Source organism: Diabrotica virgifera, chromosome 1 (assembly GCF_917563875.1).
Source record: "Diabrotica virgifera virgifera chromosome 1, PGI_DIABVI_V3a".
NCBI classification, from domain to species: Eukaryota; Metazoa; Arthropoda; class Insecta; order Coleoptera; family Chrysomelidae; genus Diabrotica; species Diabrotica virgifera.
Window position 1 is genome coordinate 9168905 of NC_065443.1, and position 18606 is coordinate 9187510.

General features: G+C 33.7%; 1 protein-coding gene across 2 annotated transcripts in view; it reads left to right on the forward strand.

Moving 5' to 3' along the window:
- The window catches only part of LOC114328380 (zinc finger protein jing homolog), a 548292-nt gene that overhangs the window by 327882 nt on the left and 201804 nt on the right, over positions 1–18606 (forward strand). Inside the window, exon 1 of one of the 2 annotated variants that reach the window (XM_028277319.2) lies at positions 5511–5625. The exons of the other annotated variant lie outside the window; for it this stretch is intronic. Within the exon in view, the coding sequence (XP_028133120.1) occupies positions 5612–5625 (14 nt within the window). The 5' untranslated portion in view covers positions 5511–5611. Of the gene's footprint in view, positions 1–5510; positions 5626–18606 lie in introns of those variants that run through there. 2 annotated transcript variants of the gene reach the window in all.

The following is an 18606-nucleotide window of genomic DNA, read 5'->3' on the forward strand; positions in this document are numbered from 1 at the left end:
TCTAGGATTTTATCCTTTATTTCCAATGGAATCTCGATAGAAGGAACGTTTGTAATTCCTATGCTCACCAGTAGTTTGAAGTTAGACCACTTCGTTTTCTTTCTATTCCTTGTTGTTTTGTTATATTCTTCCCATGTAGTACCATGTCCAAATGGATTGATAGAGCATTTCCTGGAAAGTAAGTTGGTTCGATGGTCTCAATTGCCATGGTGTCGTCATTGTTCACTAGATGACTATTTAACATTCTTCCGTTTCTGTTTGTAGCTCTATTGTTCCAGTTAGTGGATCTGGCGTTTAGGTAATATGATAGGTGATTCTTCTATGTTCAGAAACGCATCCAGGTCGTCGTCGGTTAATAAAGGATCTGTTGTATGCTGAAGTGATCCTAATTTGACCATGTCTCATCTGGATTTTTATTGTTGTTGCTTCCATAGTGTTTAGTGCTGGGGTATCGTGTAGAGTGTAGATGTCGTATTCTGGAAACTTTGGTAGATATTGTGCATATCTTCATTACCCTACTCCTATTATATTACCCTATACCCTACTCCTATTATATTTTATACATATTCTTCACCTATTACTTATGTAATAGTTACGTTTTGGTTCAACTGGTTTACTTCTTTATATTTTTGTTCTGCCTAATACAAAAAAAATAATTATTAGCTAACCTCTACAAAATAATGATCGGTTTAACTTATATTCCGTATTTTTTGATAATTTTTTTTTACCGTGTACCGTCAAAAATCGAATAAATTACTTAACCAAGTAATACATTTTATAGAGATGATGGCGTGTGATAAAGATAACGATATACTGCAGGAACTGAAACGTAAGTCTGGGTGTTAAACGGATACTTCCTACAATACACACCTACCTTCGACCCCTAACTTCCCCTCTCGGCCATTACATGTCAAAACTTCGTTAAGTATCGATGCGATATTGTTGAAAACGATTCTTATCGTGTTTGTTTTATGATAATTGAAAATTTACATATTTAAATACTTGAAGTAAAGTTTTATGGTGGACGGAACTTGGAGAAAAGTTTTTAAATAGGTAATTAAGAAAATAAATAAGAAGTGGGAATATATTCGAAGGGTTCTTAAATTTTGAAAAATTCGGAAATATAAATCAACGAGAAGGCTCTACTGTTAGATGTTTTGATAACTTTTAATATGAAATGTTAAATAAAAGTGGTTTTTGTTGTATTTATGGTTGGTACAGTATAAATACCGTTACACGTCATTATCTACGTCAGAGATCTAAGTTGACAATGTTGCCAAATACCAAAAACATACTGATTCAAATATATCACATACTTATTGCAGAAGTGGATTATACTTATACACCAAAACAAATTAATCATCATCATTCTCTTTGCCTTATCCCTATGCGGGGTCGGCTTCCCTAATTGCATTTCTCCACACAATTCTATCTTGGGTCATATCAATGTTAATCCCCTTTACCAACATGTCCTGCCTTATCGTCTCCCCCCAGGTCTTTTTTGGTCTTCCTCTCCTACTCCTTCCAGGAATCTGCACTTCAGCTATTCTTTGTATTGGGTGATTAACGTCTCGACGTTGAACATGACCAAACCATCTTAACCGTCTTAACCAAAACAAATTAATATTCAATGTAAATAAGTAAAAACATTAGAAATAGAAAACAAGAATGAAGTAATAGTCTTACGTTAAAGTAAATAATAATTAACCTTATAGTAAATAATAAAAACAAATCTGAAGTGTCAACCCAGCAACTGTCAAATAAGTGTTACCAATTTAAGCTAAAATGTCACCTTCGTTCGATCACAGTTAAAGTGTGATCCGGACAAATGTGCTTCATAAAAACGCTTTATACTCCTCTTATACAAATTCAATGAAACAAGTTATGGTGTATTTTGTCAAGGTTACATTAGTAGAAATTTTAATGTTATTTCTACGCATATACCGGGTGGTGAATTGGAAAACGGGCCATAGGAAACTCAATGTAAAATTCTGAACTGTTGAATTTCTGCTTCCCTAATTATTTTACAGCAAAAGACATGACAAACTATTTGTAGAGATCTGTTTTGAAAACAACTGTCAGAATTGTTCTACGAATTAAAGATATTCCAAAATTTTGAAAAAATGTAGTACAATTTCAGATTATTCCGCCAAAATTAGGCCACACACAGTGCAATAATGTGTCACAATGAAGTTTTATATTAACCATATTTAAACTGTCAATATTTTTATTTTATCATTTTTTGTTTAAAAAACAAGGAAGTTGATAAGATACCCTCAGTTGAGGAGAAGGTATTAATAATAAAGATGTTTCATTCACTCAATAGTGTGCTGAGTCAGTTACACATAATCAGTTAAATAGTAACGTGTCGCCTTTTTTGACGTAAAATAATTAGGGAAGCAGGAATTCAACGGTTTGAAATTTTACATTGAGTTTCCTATAGCGCCCGTTTTACGATTCACCACCCGGTATGTATAGTAATAAAATGTGTCTATAGTAGCTGCAATTCCAGTATACTTGGCCAAAGATTCTAAAAAGGAACAGATAGGCCTGGATCCCGCGTACCAAAAAAGGTTGATTAATAGCAAGCTGAAAATTTTTTAATAGCTTAAGGGTGTCTAGTCGGACAAACTTTGATATATGGGAACACTGCAACAGGGGCAGTTTTAATTGTGGAACAGGTTAAAAATTTGAAACGTTAGATTACGAAAATGTTCCATGTATTTTGTCGTACAGAACATCCAATTGATTTGTTACCCTTTCATTAAACTCTCATGCAAAAATCAGATTGCTTTTACTAACCAACATGATTCCTGTCATTTGACATGTTCTTCATGTTCCACTCATTAAAATGCCCAGTTGGTAAAAAACACCAGTCTAGTTTTTGCATGAGAGTTTAATGAAATGGTAACAAATCAATTGGAAGTTCTGTCCGACAAAATACATGGTACGTTTTCGTAGTCTGGCGTTCCGAATTTTTAACCTGTTCCACAATTAAAACTTCCCCTGTTCCAGTATTCCCATACATCAAAGTTTGTCCAACTAAACACCGTTAAGCGATTAACAAATTTTCAGCTTGCTATTAATCAACTTTTTTTGGTACGCGGGATCCAGGTCTAAGACCTACGACATAAATATTTTGTATTTGTATCATGTGACGTCATTTGCTATGACGCGGATGACGTGCAACGGTATTTATACTGTACGAACCATATTATGTGATTTTATATAATGCATTTCCATATCTAATATAGTGACTTATAGCGGTGCTAAGACTCAGCCCTGTGGCACTCCTCGTTAGATTCGTATTTCTTCGGATGTTCTGTACTCTGTTGTGTCACTTGTTGCCGTTTGGCGCCAATATAGTTCTGATATAACTTGAAAGTCTTCTTCATCAGTTTCAGTTGTTCTCAGAATTTGGATCATCCTTTGGTGGTTAACGCAGTCGAATGTTTTTCGATATTCAATAAAATATGCGTTATAAAAAATAAACATCTACGTTCAGGTCCTACATCGCTGTGTTAACACATTTAAGGCAAAAAGAGCATTTAAGGACATGATACATCAAGCTTAATAATCGACAGTGATCGCATTGTAAGGAATTGGGTTTTTTTTGGTAATGTTTCTAGGCCTTTATGTTTCTAGTACTTTCGTTGTCTGAAATTAATTTGTCACTGAAAGTACTTCGACACTAATGTTGTTTGGATCGGTGGCTGTGTTGTTTTTATGAGTTTTTAGTGCATGAATAACTTCTTTCCTTGGATATTTCTGGACCTTTTACATTTATTAGATTATTAGATCAACTGTGGATCTATCGTCGTCAAAAATTGTCTGAATGTATTGTTTTCCATCTTTCCATTTAGTATTTCGTTTTTAGCAATATAGAACCTCATTTTCAAAAGAGAATTTTCCAAATAACAATTTTTAGTAGTAATCACACGAGAGCTCTAAAATTATCGATTTATATTCCGAGTGACACTTTGACAGTTTTAAAAATTATGTTAAAGTGTCACGAGAGCAATTTTTAAGAGCTCGAGAGTAATTCGGTAAGAATATTTCATGAATAAAACATGAAATGTATTTTTAAATCATTTTAACTAATATTTTATTGATATCTTCGCCTGAATATTTGCTAAACATGTTTCTTGGTGTGCTATGTGACAAGTTGTAAAACATTAATTGTCATTAATGTCACTGAATGTATTTTTGCGTAGCAACGAAGGGCATCTGACATAATACTTGATGACGGGAAATTATCGAAAAAAATTATCAGTAGTAATTGCACGAGAGCTCTAAAATTATCAATTTGTTTCCCGAGTGACATTTTGACGGTTTTAACTTCACGACCCGAAGGGGAGTGAAATTATGTCAAAGTGACACGAGGGTAACAAGTCGATAATAATTTTAGAGATCGAGTGTATTCGCTGAGATTATTTCATGAATAAAACTGTCTTTTAAAATCATTTTAACTAATATTTTATTGATACCTTCACCTTAATATTTGCTAAACCTGTTTCTTGGTGTTCTATGTGACAAATTGTAAAACATTAATTGTCATTAATGTCACTGAATGTACATTTTTGCGTAGTAACGAAGGGCATCTGACGTAATGTTTGACGACGGGATATTATCAAACATTATCGGCATTAATATCACAAGAGAGTGAGAATAAATTGACAATAATGCGACAATTTTTCGAAAAATTGTTGTCTGGCAATAGACACGAGAGCCCACAGAACTGGAGTGCCTATTGCCCAATGACAACAAGGTTGACAAAAAATGAAGAATTATTTTCAGTTTATTCTCACTCTCTTGTGATATTCATAAGGTTATTTTTTAATACTTACATATAAAATTTAAGTCTTTGTATAAAAACATTCAGTGATGTTGATCCCAATTAATGTGACATACATTTTTCAACTTGTCAAAGTGAACAGCACAGTTTAGCAAATATTTAGACGAAGATATTAATAAAATATTAGTCACAATTATTTAAAAATACAGTTTTATCCATGAAATAATCTTATCTTAGTAAACTCGAGCGCTTAAATTTGCCGATTTGTGTTCTCCTCATGACAATTTGACATTAGATGCAGAACTAAAAGTTTATTATGGATATTTTCTTAAATGTGACAGTAGTCAAAACTAGGAAAATGGTTGCAATTAAACAGAAACAATCTACAAAAGAAAATTACCGATGTACCTAATAATAATTTGATTGGACAGAATTAAGCACGTGGTGAAAAATCAGCGAAATTCCCCATCAGATAAGTCACTGAGTACACGCTACTGGTTTGTTTGAAGTGACTTTTTGTTCGGGTTCGAAAATAGACCAAAAACACCAAAGCACACGTTCTTTAAGGAGAAATATCTCATGCCGACACTTTAATTCTCTTTTTTGACTTTTCGTTTATTTCTCGAAGTGGGGTGGATAGATTTTATAAATAGATTATACTAATTATGACACATTTGTAGAAATCAGTTGTTATTTAAGCTCCGGGTGCATTATACGGGAATGTCAGTGTATTTATGTTTTGACGTTTGTTTTTGAATTATTATTGTTGTAATGTTTTATTAGTGACATTAGCTGTGTTCTTTGACTTGTATTAAAATGAAGAGAAAAAGGTATGTATCGAACATATTTATACTTATTACATTACATAAACATATATATAAGGTTTTAACTTATTATTGGTTTGTTATATTTATAGTAATATGAGAAGTGTACTGGATGGGTTCTCTTAGGCTTTTTCTTTAGGTAATAGTCCTTTGAAGCTTATCCTGTCTTTCTACTCATTAACCTAGGTGGCAATTCTTTATTTATTCATTCAATATTTGCCTTATGTGTCTTATCGTATATAATCTCTTCAATGATAGTATCTACCTATATTTTTGAATTTTTTGCATCACTCAAAAGTGAAAATATCACAAACCATACATACTCATAGACGTTTCACGACCATGTTAATCTTTCGGATCGAATTAACGATATCTCTTGATTGGAATGGGAACTAAATTGACAAATTTTAGTTACGTGCGAATTTCAAATTATAAATTTTGCGGGATTTTTGATGAAAATTTCGCAGGAAATTAAAACAACAGAAAGACAATTCAATGTTTTATTCTATTTTACTGAAAACTTCAAATATTCCAATTTGTTTTCAAAATGCTAAACACTACTGCCATGTGTCACGTGAAAGCACTGATGTGTAATAAATATTGAGTTGAATGAAAATTTTTGAAAGAATCTTGTAGGATGATTGTTTAGATAAATAATACCTTATAAACTTTTACAAAATTCCAAAAATAATTAGGTCTGAAATGTTGATGACACACTTGTTTGTCTATTGGAATAAACTGTTTCAGGATCTATTATATTGTTTTTAGTGTGGAGAAACACAACACGGGATGATCAATGTAAACTAAAAATTCTACTTATAAAAACGGAGAGGAGTTAATACAATTGATTAAAATTGTGATTAAATCTAATTAAAAACGTAACACCATAAAATAATTAAGCCACAAACTGTAAAATAAAAAGTACAAATTAATTTAATTGTCAACTATCAGTTGTTAAATATGACAAGAGAATTGACTGACAGCGACATCTCTGGATTGGAATGGTAACTAATTTGCTGTCTTGACCTTGACATTTTACGTGAAACGTCTATGAGTATGTATGGTTTGTGGAAAATATCGAAATTTCTTGTAAAAAAGGCGTGAAAATTAACATTCTTATTATTATTAAACAAAAAATATCTATAGCGTTACCTCACAAAATGGTAGGGGAGCAAAAGTATGCTAAATTTGCAGTCACTCGAGCGTTATGGGGACCTATTGGGTTGTGATTATTAGGTCCTAAAACCAAAAAAGTTGAGTTAAATTTTCCATTTTAGTGGGGACTTTCCATTTTTTAATTTAATTTTGCATTTCCAACAATCGTTTTTTTCCGATTATAGCGCCATCTATCCAAAATTCGAAAAAATGTCTCGAATAAAAGTTGCTTATTTTTATGTAAAGAATCCAAATCTGTAATAAAAATGTGGGGGTCCTATTTAAGATTTTGAAGTAACCCCCCACCTTACCTCCGAGGGGTTGTGTTTGGTACCATTGGATAGATTTTTCAAAAACATTTTGAAAGTGTATTTTGCAGTTTTTCGATCTGATGTTCATTTTACGAAATATCGCTGGGTTTTTATTTAAAATTTACCCCCACCTTCTCTCCGTGGGGGGTCATGTGTAGTACCATTCGATAGATTTTTGAAAAATATTGAAAACGTATTTTTTAGTTTTTCGATCTGACGTTTATTTCGCGAAATATTCGCTTTTTTTGTGAAACTTTTTGACTCGCCCATTTCCTTCAAATCGTCAGATTTTTTAAATATACACCTCTCTTGCATGTACTTAACTTATTACCTTATGTTAACCTGACAATTTAGAGTGTTTTTAAGGATAGATTTTTTTTCCAAAAAAACGAATTTCCCTGTGTTAAGAGCCAATATATTAGAGGTACATCTGCAGGGTATCAGAATTCTCACCATGTGATAATCTGACGCGCTCGAGTAACTACCAAAAATCCCCGCTTGGGCTCCCCTACTAAAATGTCTAAAGAAAATCTTTGCAAAATTTCAGGTGGATCGGTCAAGTAGTTTTTGAGTTACAATATCTACCGCCTTTGAAAAAAGCAGTGTTGAGAAAAACGCGTTTAAAGCTTTGACAACTTTATTTTCAATTTTTTTTTGTCTGTCAAATCGTAAAATGATGCACCCCAGAATGTTTTTGAATCGCGGAGTAATTTACAAAAGAGAAGGCGAACAGCTGTTGAATCAATGTCAACAAAACAATTAAGAAACACAATAGCGAATATAAGACAAACTTCTAGAATAAACACAAGATCCGACATTAGAGAAGATAAAAAACAAGTCTGCAGGAATTATAGTTTAACTAAAAGAAATGAAAACTAAATGAAGGTTTTATATCCGAAGGCAAAACCACACAAGAAACTAGAGAACAAGAATATTTTTTATATATAAAACTTCAGTTACTTAGTAGTCAAGTAGTCGTTAGTCAACTGTAGTTAATCTTCATATGTGAAAAACATACACAAAAAATAAATGAATTCAAATCTGTCAAAGAAATGAAAGCAAGGAAGACGACTAATCATTCGCAGGCAATCTATATCTATACGTTAAGGTTTTCATTCTTAATTAGGAAAATAATCAATGAATGCATTAATGAACGTGTTTGAAACATTTCATATATACTCATTAGCTGCATTAATCCTTGAGAAGAGTACTCAAGTAATAAATAAATGAAGAAGTTATTTATCAGGAAATTGTATAAAGTAGTGGTTATGTTAAGTAATTATAATGTATATTGGCTCTATAATTTATTAGATCGATTTGCATATTTATACTTGAAATTTCCTACGCCACTATTGTGGCAAAGCATTTATTAAACATAAACGAAATAGATAGCAACATTAGTTTTTGTAGGCTTCTTAGAATTTACATTATAATAATTATAATCACAATCGACAAATACTTATAAAGAATGAGAGTAAGTTTTCACTCTAATGGCATATAAAACAACGTAATGTTACTCTATATGCCACCAGACTGAAAACAATGGGAACCTTCTCTGGTTACACCTCCGAGGCTTCTACAATTTGCCAGCCATACGGATGCTGAGACTAAGGAAGATAAGGGAATTTTACAATGTATAATTCACGTCCCATCTGCTCAGCGCGGTAAAGTTCCAACGAGAATGATTCCCTTCGTACTCCAATCAGAGTAAATATGTAAATCAAAAATGAATAACCACTTTCAATTTCGTTGCAAAACGAAAATGCAGCCGAATCATATTCTAGTCCAATCAGAGAGTGCAGCAGTGAAATTGAAAGTGGTTATTCATTTTTGGCTTATATAGAATACTGCTGAAAATTTTCAGACTTTGTAAAATTCGATGGCTGAAAGCACGTATATACAAAAGACCAGACAAATGGTGGTACCAGAGAAAATACATTTTTTTTTTTCGTAAGTATACCGATTTTGAACTTTTCTTCAACCTAATTTTTTTGGTATAGACTAAGACTAAGACTATAGGTGAAATTTCTTAATCATTTTAGGCACGACGGGACCCTATAACTTAAATAGTAGAACCTAAAAGAAAACGTTTGAACACTGTGCCGTCACTTTTCAGTGGCACATGCGTCGACAGTGGCGCATCAGACTTTCCACTTATGGACGGGATAAATAAATTTAAAGGTACCCTCCCTTAATAACAGAATTCAATTTTTTTTATTTTTTTAAGTTCTATGTGATTAACACATAAGATTCAGCGTAATTTTAACCCACCACCCCCTTCCCCCTGCCCGCACCATCAAAAACCTCATTTTTCGTTTTTATTTTTTTTGCTGGGATGCAATCAATTTTAAGATTTCAAAAAATTCACACGCATAGTTGAGGCTTTTATAAAACATATCTATTTTTTACAGACCCGTAGGTAGAGTGTACATAACCTCAAAAAATTAAAAAAAAATTTTTTGAAAAAAGCGTATAACTTTTTTTGGGGAATAGCTGCAGGTCTAATTTTTTCTTAATCTTGTGTGTTATCAAACACTATATTTCTAATTTTTTTAGATTTTTCCGTAATGCTCGCCACCTTCAAGAATCCGAAAAACTGCTTTTTGGGGGGTTTTGGGGGATTTTTCCTATTTTATAGACTTCATAATATATCAAATCAATTTCGATTTTATAGGATATATGTAACTTGAAGTAAGTGAGTCCTTTAGAATATTTAAAAATGGGAGAAACACGTTCAAACCCCCCAAAACCCCCTTAAAAAACAGTTTTTTGGATTTTTGAAGGTGACCAGCGTTACAGAAAATTCTGAAAAAATTTAAAAATATAGTGTTTGATAAAATACACAAGACTAAGAAAAAATTAGATCTGTAGCTATCCCCAAAAAAAAGTTATATATATTTTCCCAAAAAAAAATTTTTTTTTAATTTTTTGAGGTTATGTAAACATAACCTACAGGTCTATAAAAAATAGACGTGTTTTATAAAAGCCTTAACTATGCGTGTGAATTTTTTGAAATTTTAAAATTGATTGCATCCCACCAAAAAAAAAATCGAAAAATAAAGTTTTTGATGGTGGGGGCAGGGGGAAGGGGGTGGTGGGTTAAAATTACGATGAATCTTATGTCTCAATCACATAGAACTTAAATAAATGAAAAAAATTGAATCCTGGTAGTGAGGGAAGGTATTTTTTAATTTATGTATCCCGTCCATAAGTGGAAAGTTTGATGCGCCACTGTCGACGCATGTGCCACTGAAAAGTGACGGCACAGTGTTCAAACCTTTTCTTTTAGGTTCTACTATTTAAGTTATAGGGTCCCGTCGTGCCTAAAATGATTAAGAAATTTCACCTATAGCGGCTCTTAGTCTAGTATTTTTCACGCGCGATACTGATCGTTTTTATTATTATATTATGTTATCAATGTCTTAGAGATATTCCAATTTTTATAGATAAAGAGCTCCGAAAGAGGAAAGTAATGGTTAAAGATTACTATCATATTGTTTATAACTTCGTCGCAAATACCGATCAAGTTTGACAGGTTGTATCTCCCGAACCACTTTTAATTATTGTAATTTATTTTTTTTTGCAAAGAAGCGACTTGCCGAGTATTTTCTAATGCCGTTTTCTTAATTTAACTTCAACTAATAGTTATCGATATATCCTATTTGTTTATAAGCCAGAAAATTGTTTATACTTCCAGAATTCCAGAGTCCTTATCTATGATCTGATTTTAATTCTGTAAAATACGTATATTTAAATAAACTCTAACATGCAAGTAAAACAACTTCTATGTTGTAATAGGTATAATTTAATAAAATCCTAAAAAATCCCAATGGATTGTATAAAATATGTTCAGAACGAACATCGTTTTCGGACCTATCAGTCCATCATCAGTGAACTCAAATACTTGCTAACTAGCCTCAGAACCAAACAATGGTTGTAATTATAATTTAATCTACATTCTAAGGTATTGAAATTGAGAAGGCTTAACGCCGATGTTAGAAGATAACCTCCGAAAACATGGGGAAACCCTAAGCGAGAAAACTTTAACAACCATCTTGGGCCACGAATATCTGCCAAGTGACTTGGTAAAGTTAAAAAAAATAGTTAGAAAATAAATTATTTTGTGCAATGCTTTAGTTTTTTAATAACCACTAAGATTGTAATAACAACAACAGATTGTAAAGTAATCTAACAATGTTTATCCAAGTTTTTCATAAGAGAAGACTTAACGTGTTTTGATTTAAGCCTCTCATTTATGTGTTTATACTCGTTTATTCGTTGCCACAGATTTATACTATACACATCTAATATGTACGCCAAAAAAGCATTGATTAGCTAATTAACCAGACTCCTCTAACGCTTCCTCGTAGCCAGTATCACTTTTTTCTCCTGCATCGCACATCGCATCGTCTGGTGCTCTTTGATACTCCTAATTATGAAATAAATTGCTGCGTGGGATTTTGTTCTTGTTTGATTCGGATCCCAGCCGAGACGACGACAGCGAGAATCAGAACACTTTTTATGCAAGAGGCTGAAAACAAAGTACCGTTTCCTCTTGAACTTTTTGTGGCGAGGTAATTTTCTAGCTTTTGTACAAGATGGTTATTACACTACTATCAATAAAAGATTCAATAGGTGATTATTGGTTTTATGGGTCTAAATACAAGGTGTTTATTTTATAAAATCAAACTTATTTTCAATTGAAATTATGGATTAAGTCAAGTAAATAATGTAAAAATGCCACAAGAAAATTTTTATACCGTATTCTGTTAACCCTTTCATTGCTGACGAAATATGCCTAACTCGCCCTGGGTGCTGACTCGATTTTTCGCTGTATTTACATGCGTTTTGGTCGAGATGACCCTGGAATTGCTTCATCCATAATATGGATCTAAACTGACGTTATAAACACACTTTTATATATTATACACACTCAATAGAAAGACAACATGTTTCAATCAAACTCAAACAAATACTAACTTCTAATGCCTCTAAACCTAAACGAATGTTGTGCATATCCGCATATGCCGCCTGAAGCCGTCATGAGTACCTGACAGTAGTAACGGTATGACGTCTTTAGGCGTCATCAGCATGGCGTCTTTTTCATATCTGTTTTTGGGGAGGATATCCCTGGTCTTCTTGAGTAGGTAGACAACGTCTTCTGGCACATCCTCTTTCCAACCATACCTCACACGTCATCGTACGTTAAGCCGTTTGGCATTTACGACCGGGGGTTGCGATTTAGGGGATGTGCCAGAAGTAACGTTGTCTATCTACTTTATTGTGACCTTTAGGAAGAAATTTCTGGTTCTGTTCACGGCCATCGTCCACTTCCCGCATTGGTGTTTTCTGGAGCTTTCTTGAATGGCGTTTGAAACTCTGTCTTGCATTGACGATTCATTTATTAACTTGTAAAATGTCGTTTTAATTCTACAACCTTCTTTCTATTAGTCTCTGGTGTTGAACTCTATACTGTAACATAATATAATATCACGCTCTAACGTAGGTCTGATATAATTGAAGGTTCTTGGCCTACTGAGGACTGGTCCTGTAGATGTTGGATTGAATCAATCCCTTCGCCATTAATGCCTTTTCTTGACTTTCTGGATGTGTTTTGTAAAGTTTAATTTCTGTCGAGATGGACTCCTAGGTACTTGACGATCTTTTTCGATTGGTATGATGTGTAAATGTGATGGACTGGGTATTGTTATTCTCTCTGTTGATCTTTATCTTTTATTTGTCAGTGTGGTCTGCAATTTGCTCTAGGTGGTTTTCAAGTGTGTCTAGACGATTCTTCTTTATCGACCCTTCATCAATCTTTATCTTTTATTTGTCAGTGTGGTCTGCAATTTTCTCTAGGTGTTTTTCAAGTATCTCTAGACTATAGTCTAGCTAGACGATCCTTCTATTGTCTGTCAATTTGTTGTAGATGGTTGTGATGTCTGCATATAGGGCTGTATTTGTTATGGCGTCATTGGGCAAATCTGAAATAAAAATATATAGTATCGGTGATAAAATGCTGCCCTGCGGCATTGCTTCTTGAACTGCTTGCATCCTGGACATCTTTTTGTCAGCTGGAACCTGAAAAGATAGTATCAAATATGTATCACGTATTGTGTTGGCTAAGTACTGAAGCAACCTAGCTCTTTCCATTTTGTAGATTAGTCTTTTTTCCAACCTGTGTCGTAGGTTTTTTCTATGTCCAGTACGGCATGGCTGTTCTGGTTCTTTTCTTTCTGTTGAGGTCGATTTTTGCGTCATCACTAACCAGTCTAATTGTAGTTCAGAATTTCTTTCTTTTCTGAAACCAAATTGATCTTATTGGATGACTCTTCTACTTTCTGCATTTTTGTAGAGACTTCTGTAGATGATCCTTTCCAATATTTTTACAACTGATTCCAATGGTGATATTGGCCTGTACCTACCTTTCTGGTCTTCTTCCGTGCTTCTTTGGTTTTAGTAGAGATTTGTTGGTTCTTTTAGTGCTGCAAACGCCTTGCAAGACGGCGGTATGTAGAACTTTAAGAGGTGAGACCAAAAGGATCAGAGTACAGTACATGCCAGACTACTCTCAAGGCTGTGGAACCTCATAAAATAAAGAACAGTCCAACTGTAAAAGTTGCATTGTGTTATAGGTTTTGTTTATATCTATCTTCTAGCTGTCTTTAGTTTTGGTCCTTGAAGCCATCACTTCAATTGTTTAAGTGGTGTGGTTAGCTACTCTATTTATATCGCTTGTAGATGAAGTAATACATGAAGAAGAATAAATTCCAGTAACGATAAAAGAAAGCAAAAGCATATTGCTACAAGTGGTCGTACATATGTATTTCAGGCAGTCAAGACGTCTATAAATAAACATGAAATAAATAAAATCATATGATATGAGCGTAAATATGTAGGTAGTTATGCTATTTGATTTATTATTAGGAATATCTCTTAAAACCATTACCTTATTGAACAGGTGATAAACATTTTATGATTAGACAACCTTTTTTAAAGACGTACATAAATGTTGTTTACTACTATAATCAGTCATGTACATGTACATATGCATAATATACAATATTTAACTCCACCCTGAAGTCTATATTAGTATGAAGCAAACAAATATTATTAATCTAAATGTCGTATATGAAATATGTAAAAATTCATATTTATGTAAATTAGTCTTGAGAAATAGACATGTTATGTTATGAATTAGCTGTTGTCGAGTTTAACTTGTTTTATTCTAATCCCATGTTTTTTGTTACAGGTATGTAGATACACATAATATATCCAGTAACCAGTAAGTTAAATCTTTTAAGTTTAGTTGAATCAGGAATGAGGAATGAATTTTAGAATAATGCTTTCAGGCCATCTTTCTAGTTCTTCGCTATTGGAACCTGTTTCATTATAACCCCACCTGATACTCTGACACCTGACAGTTGAAGTCACCCAACACGAATTTTATTTTCTGTGGTTAAAAGTTATCCAGTTCCTCAAAAGCAAAATCAGCATTTGGCGCTTTGTAGAAGGACATTACCGCCACTGTGAGAATCTCGATGTGTTAAAAATGTGGAAGCTACGTCCATATCTGGTCTGACGAAGACTGCGCTACCATAATACTGGTCGTGTGGTTTCCCCAGTTTGAGCTTCATTCCCTGAAGTCTTGGTCTGCGGCTTGCAGTACCTCGATGGGTTTCTTGAACCACTAGGACATCGACTCACTTTTCTTTGCACATATTAGATATTAGATTCTTTATTTGCTGTTAGTTCTTCAATATTAATTGAAGTAGTCATAGAAATGGCCTTAATAAATATCGTTTTGTTTGCGTTTGTATTTGTGTTGGTATACCTGTGTTGAAAGCATTAGCCGACAATACTCGTTTCCAGAAGACACCCGATTGTTCTCACTTCTTCTTCTTAAAGTGCCCTCTTCTTGATGGAGGTTGGCTACAACAATTGCAAAGTCTTCTCTCTTCAGCTGTTCTTATTAGCTGTTCAAAATTTAGCACTGTCCATTGTCGGATGTTTCTTAGCCACGATAGTCTTTTCCTTCCTAGTCCACCTTTTCCCTCGATCTTTCCTTTCACTATTAGTTGAGCATATTGGTACTTATTATTTCTCAGTATGTGGCCTAGGTATGTTTTTCTAACTTTCACTGCGTTGAAAAGTTCCCTTTCCTGTATTATTCTATGCAACACATCTTCGTTTGAGGTATGCGATGTCCATGAAATTTTGAGGATTCTCCGGTAGATCCACATTTCAAAGGCCTCCAATTTATTTACGGTTAATGTTTGGGTCCAAGTCTCAACTACATAGAGAAGAGTCGACCAGACGTAGCATTTTGATAAACGTACCTAGTCAAATTTCGGGTTTTATTTGAGAATCACAAAGCAGTTTTTTTATTTTTTCGAAAGATTTTCTGGCCTGTTCCATTCTCGATCTTATTTCTAGATCAGGATTTAGGCTGATATGGATCCAACTTCCCAGGTACTTAAATCTGTTGACCTATTCTAAAATGTCCCCGTTTACTATGCAAGGTTGAGGTACATTTTGGTTTTTTCGGATTGACATCACTTTGGTTTTCTTAATGTTTATTTTCATACCAAATTGATCACAAGTCGAGTTGGTCTTGTGTTCACAAGTGATCACAATCTACGTGGAGACTCCTTTCGTGGCCCCCCTGCATCCATAATAAATTGATCCGACTCTGACTTCAGTTTGTATGCACTAAAAGTCAGCCATTACATTATGTCGTAGATTCCAAATTTTATTATGTTTCTTATTTGTAGCCCAGATGATTTCTTTTACGTTTTGATGTATACACCTGCCTCTCAGAACCCCACATTTTTACGACTTCCAAAATCTGTTCTTTTCTAAATTTATAATATTAGAAGATTTTGTTCCTTAGTAATTAAGGCTTAACAGTAAAAGAGCAGTGATCTACAGATGGTTTGTAGCATTTTTGTAAATCGTTTCATGTGAATAGTTTTATTCGATTTATGCTTTATACATAACTTTTTTGGTAATACAGTCGAACCCGCTTATTGGAATAGCCTTCGTGACAAGCAAAAGTATTCTTATAACCGGGATATTCTAATAACCGATCATCGGTGGCTAGTAGAAACGTTTCGGAACCTCAAATTTCTATTCCTTAAAGCGGGATATACCTATAAGAGGTATTCTATTAAGCGGGTTCGACTGTATTTTCATTTATCTTCATTAAGTTTTGTCAGTTTATGACTTTCTCTGCTATCCTATCTCGTTCTGTCATTCAATAGATCATCCACTGGGTTTCAATCACCTATTTTCTTCTCAATTTACTCTCACCACTATTTTTTATGATTGTCCTGGTCTGCGTCCATCTCAAGCTTGTCAACTCTTATTCCAGTTTCTTCCATTCGTCTTAAGAGTCCATAGTTTTCAAGAAACGTCCTACATTTCTTCTTCCCTTCTCTTTCTAAGCTATCACTCCTGCCTGGGCAAGAGCAGCCCATAATATGAGCTCTTCCGATCCGTATTTCGTGGGTAATTACCAATGAACTGTCAATACTGATGGAATGGCCCTGTTCCATTCAAACAGTGAATCGAGATTGCGGCCAACATACAAGAGAGAGGTCCTAGAGAGAGACAGAAAAGAGCCAGGGAAAATTTGGGCCTTGTAATTCGAGTTGCCTATATAAACTTAAATTGGGGCAATGGACCTCATATTTTTAACTTGTTGTCAGGGCTGATGGGCCGTATTTCAAAATTTAAATACTTTTTTGTATTTAAATACGTCAGAACTCTCTTCTTCATTAAAATAAGTACTGGTTTTAGTCTTTCTTTTTGGCATATTCTATTTTGTAGGTTTTAGAACTGCGCCATGATATGATATATTTAATAAAATATAACTAATTTTATTGTGTATCATTTAATGACAATGACAAAAAAGACTAAATCCAGTAATTTATTTAATAAGAGAGTTCTGACGTATTTAAATACAAAAAAGTACTTATTTAAATTTTGAAATACTGCCCATCAGCCCTGATACCAAGTTAAAAATATGAGGTCAATTTCCCCGATTTAAGTTTATATAGGCAACTCAAATTACACGGCCCAACTTTTCCCTGGCTCTTTTCTGTCTATCTCTAGGACCTCTCTCTTGTATGTTGGCCGCATTAAATTCGCTTCATACCCATTCCATCAGTATTGACAGTTAGTTGGTAATTACTCACTCCACCTTTTCTTTGTTTTCTTGTCCTCTGCCATCTTCCTTCACAGGTTGTGTAATATCGCCAGATTGGTGATTAAGCTGTATTCCTTTCTATATTCTATTTTTGTTATCCAGTTAAATATCTTCATTCTGTCGATGTTTGTCGGGCATGATTTTCCCATCTGTACTCTGGCCTTCTTCTAGACTCTAGTCTCTTCCTCTAGTCATGTATTGTAGGTTTCCACTTCTATTAATTCGTTGTTGATTTCATCTGGTCCTGCTGCTTTTGCTGATTTCAAGCTTTTCACTGCTTCAATAAGCTCCTTTATGTGAGAGCGTTTTTTTCTTAGTCTCTTTCGTCTCTTATCTCTACTACTTATTCAATATTCCTGCTTTGTTTGATTGTGTACAATTTAGATAAAGGCTTTCTCTCGGTTTTCTTTACTGATTTTAGGTCTTACTGATATTTTATTGTTGTTACATTATAGGTATATTTTATAAGTACAGTTATTTGTTATTGGCTTTTATTGCTTCCACCTACTCTTTATTTAATTCATTCTGATTTTTTCTCTTTAAATCGTTTTGCCGCATCTCTTTTTATCCTTTTGTATTCGTTTAATTTTTCGTTTGTTCCGATTTTTATCCATGTCATCCATGCTTGTGTCTTCTGTTTTTGGCTTTGCATTCTTCATCAAACCACTCATCCTTCTTTTTATTCACTATTTTGCCTTTGTCCTACTGGTTTCTCTGCTGCCTACGTTTGTTTCGATGTTGTTCCAGTCACTTGTTTTTAATTTTTTGCTATATCTTCTGCGTATTTATTGTTCACTGCTTGTGTTCTTAGTTTGTTTCTTCCAGATTTTTTGTCGTTATTTTGTTTATTTAGTCTACTTTTATATTTTTTAGCTATAATTAGTTTATATTTATATTTTTTTATAATAATAGATTCTATAATTACCATAATTGGATTGATGCTTTATATGTCAAGCGGCGGACATTTGACAGGTCTTAAATTAATTGCCCCGATATATGTCACAAGCAACGACTTCCTTTATGAAGATGAAGAGTGTGAATCGTGCTGTTTCTATTTAAATTAGTCGTTGAGTTCGCGTTGTTCCGCTGCTGCTATAAGAGAAAGACATGTGAGAATTTGCCCCGCAGGAATGGAATGAGGAAGTCCAGAGAATTGACCGACAGACAAGAGACTATTACGTTAATTGCGGCTTGACAGATCAACTTTTAAATAGAAGACGAGAGGTATAATGTTTTAAGGGCCAATATAATCAAATAGTACGATAGAGATATAGAGGATGTCATCAATTTAAAAAAAAGCGTAGCTAAGAT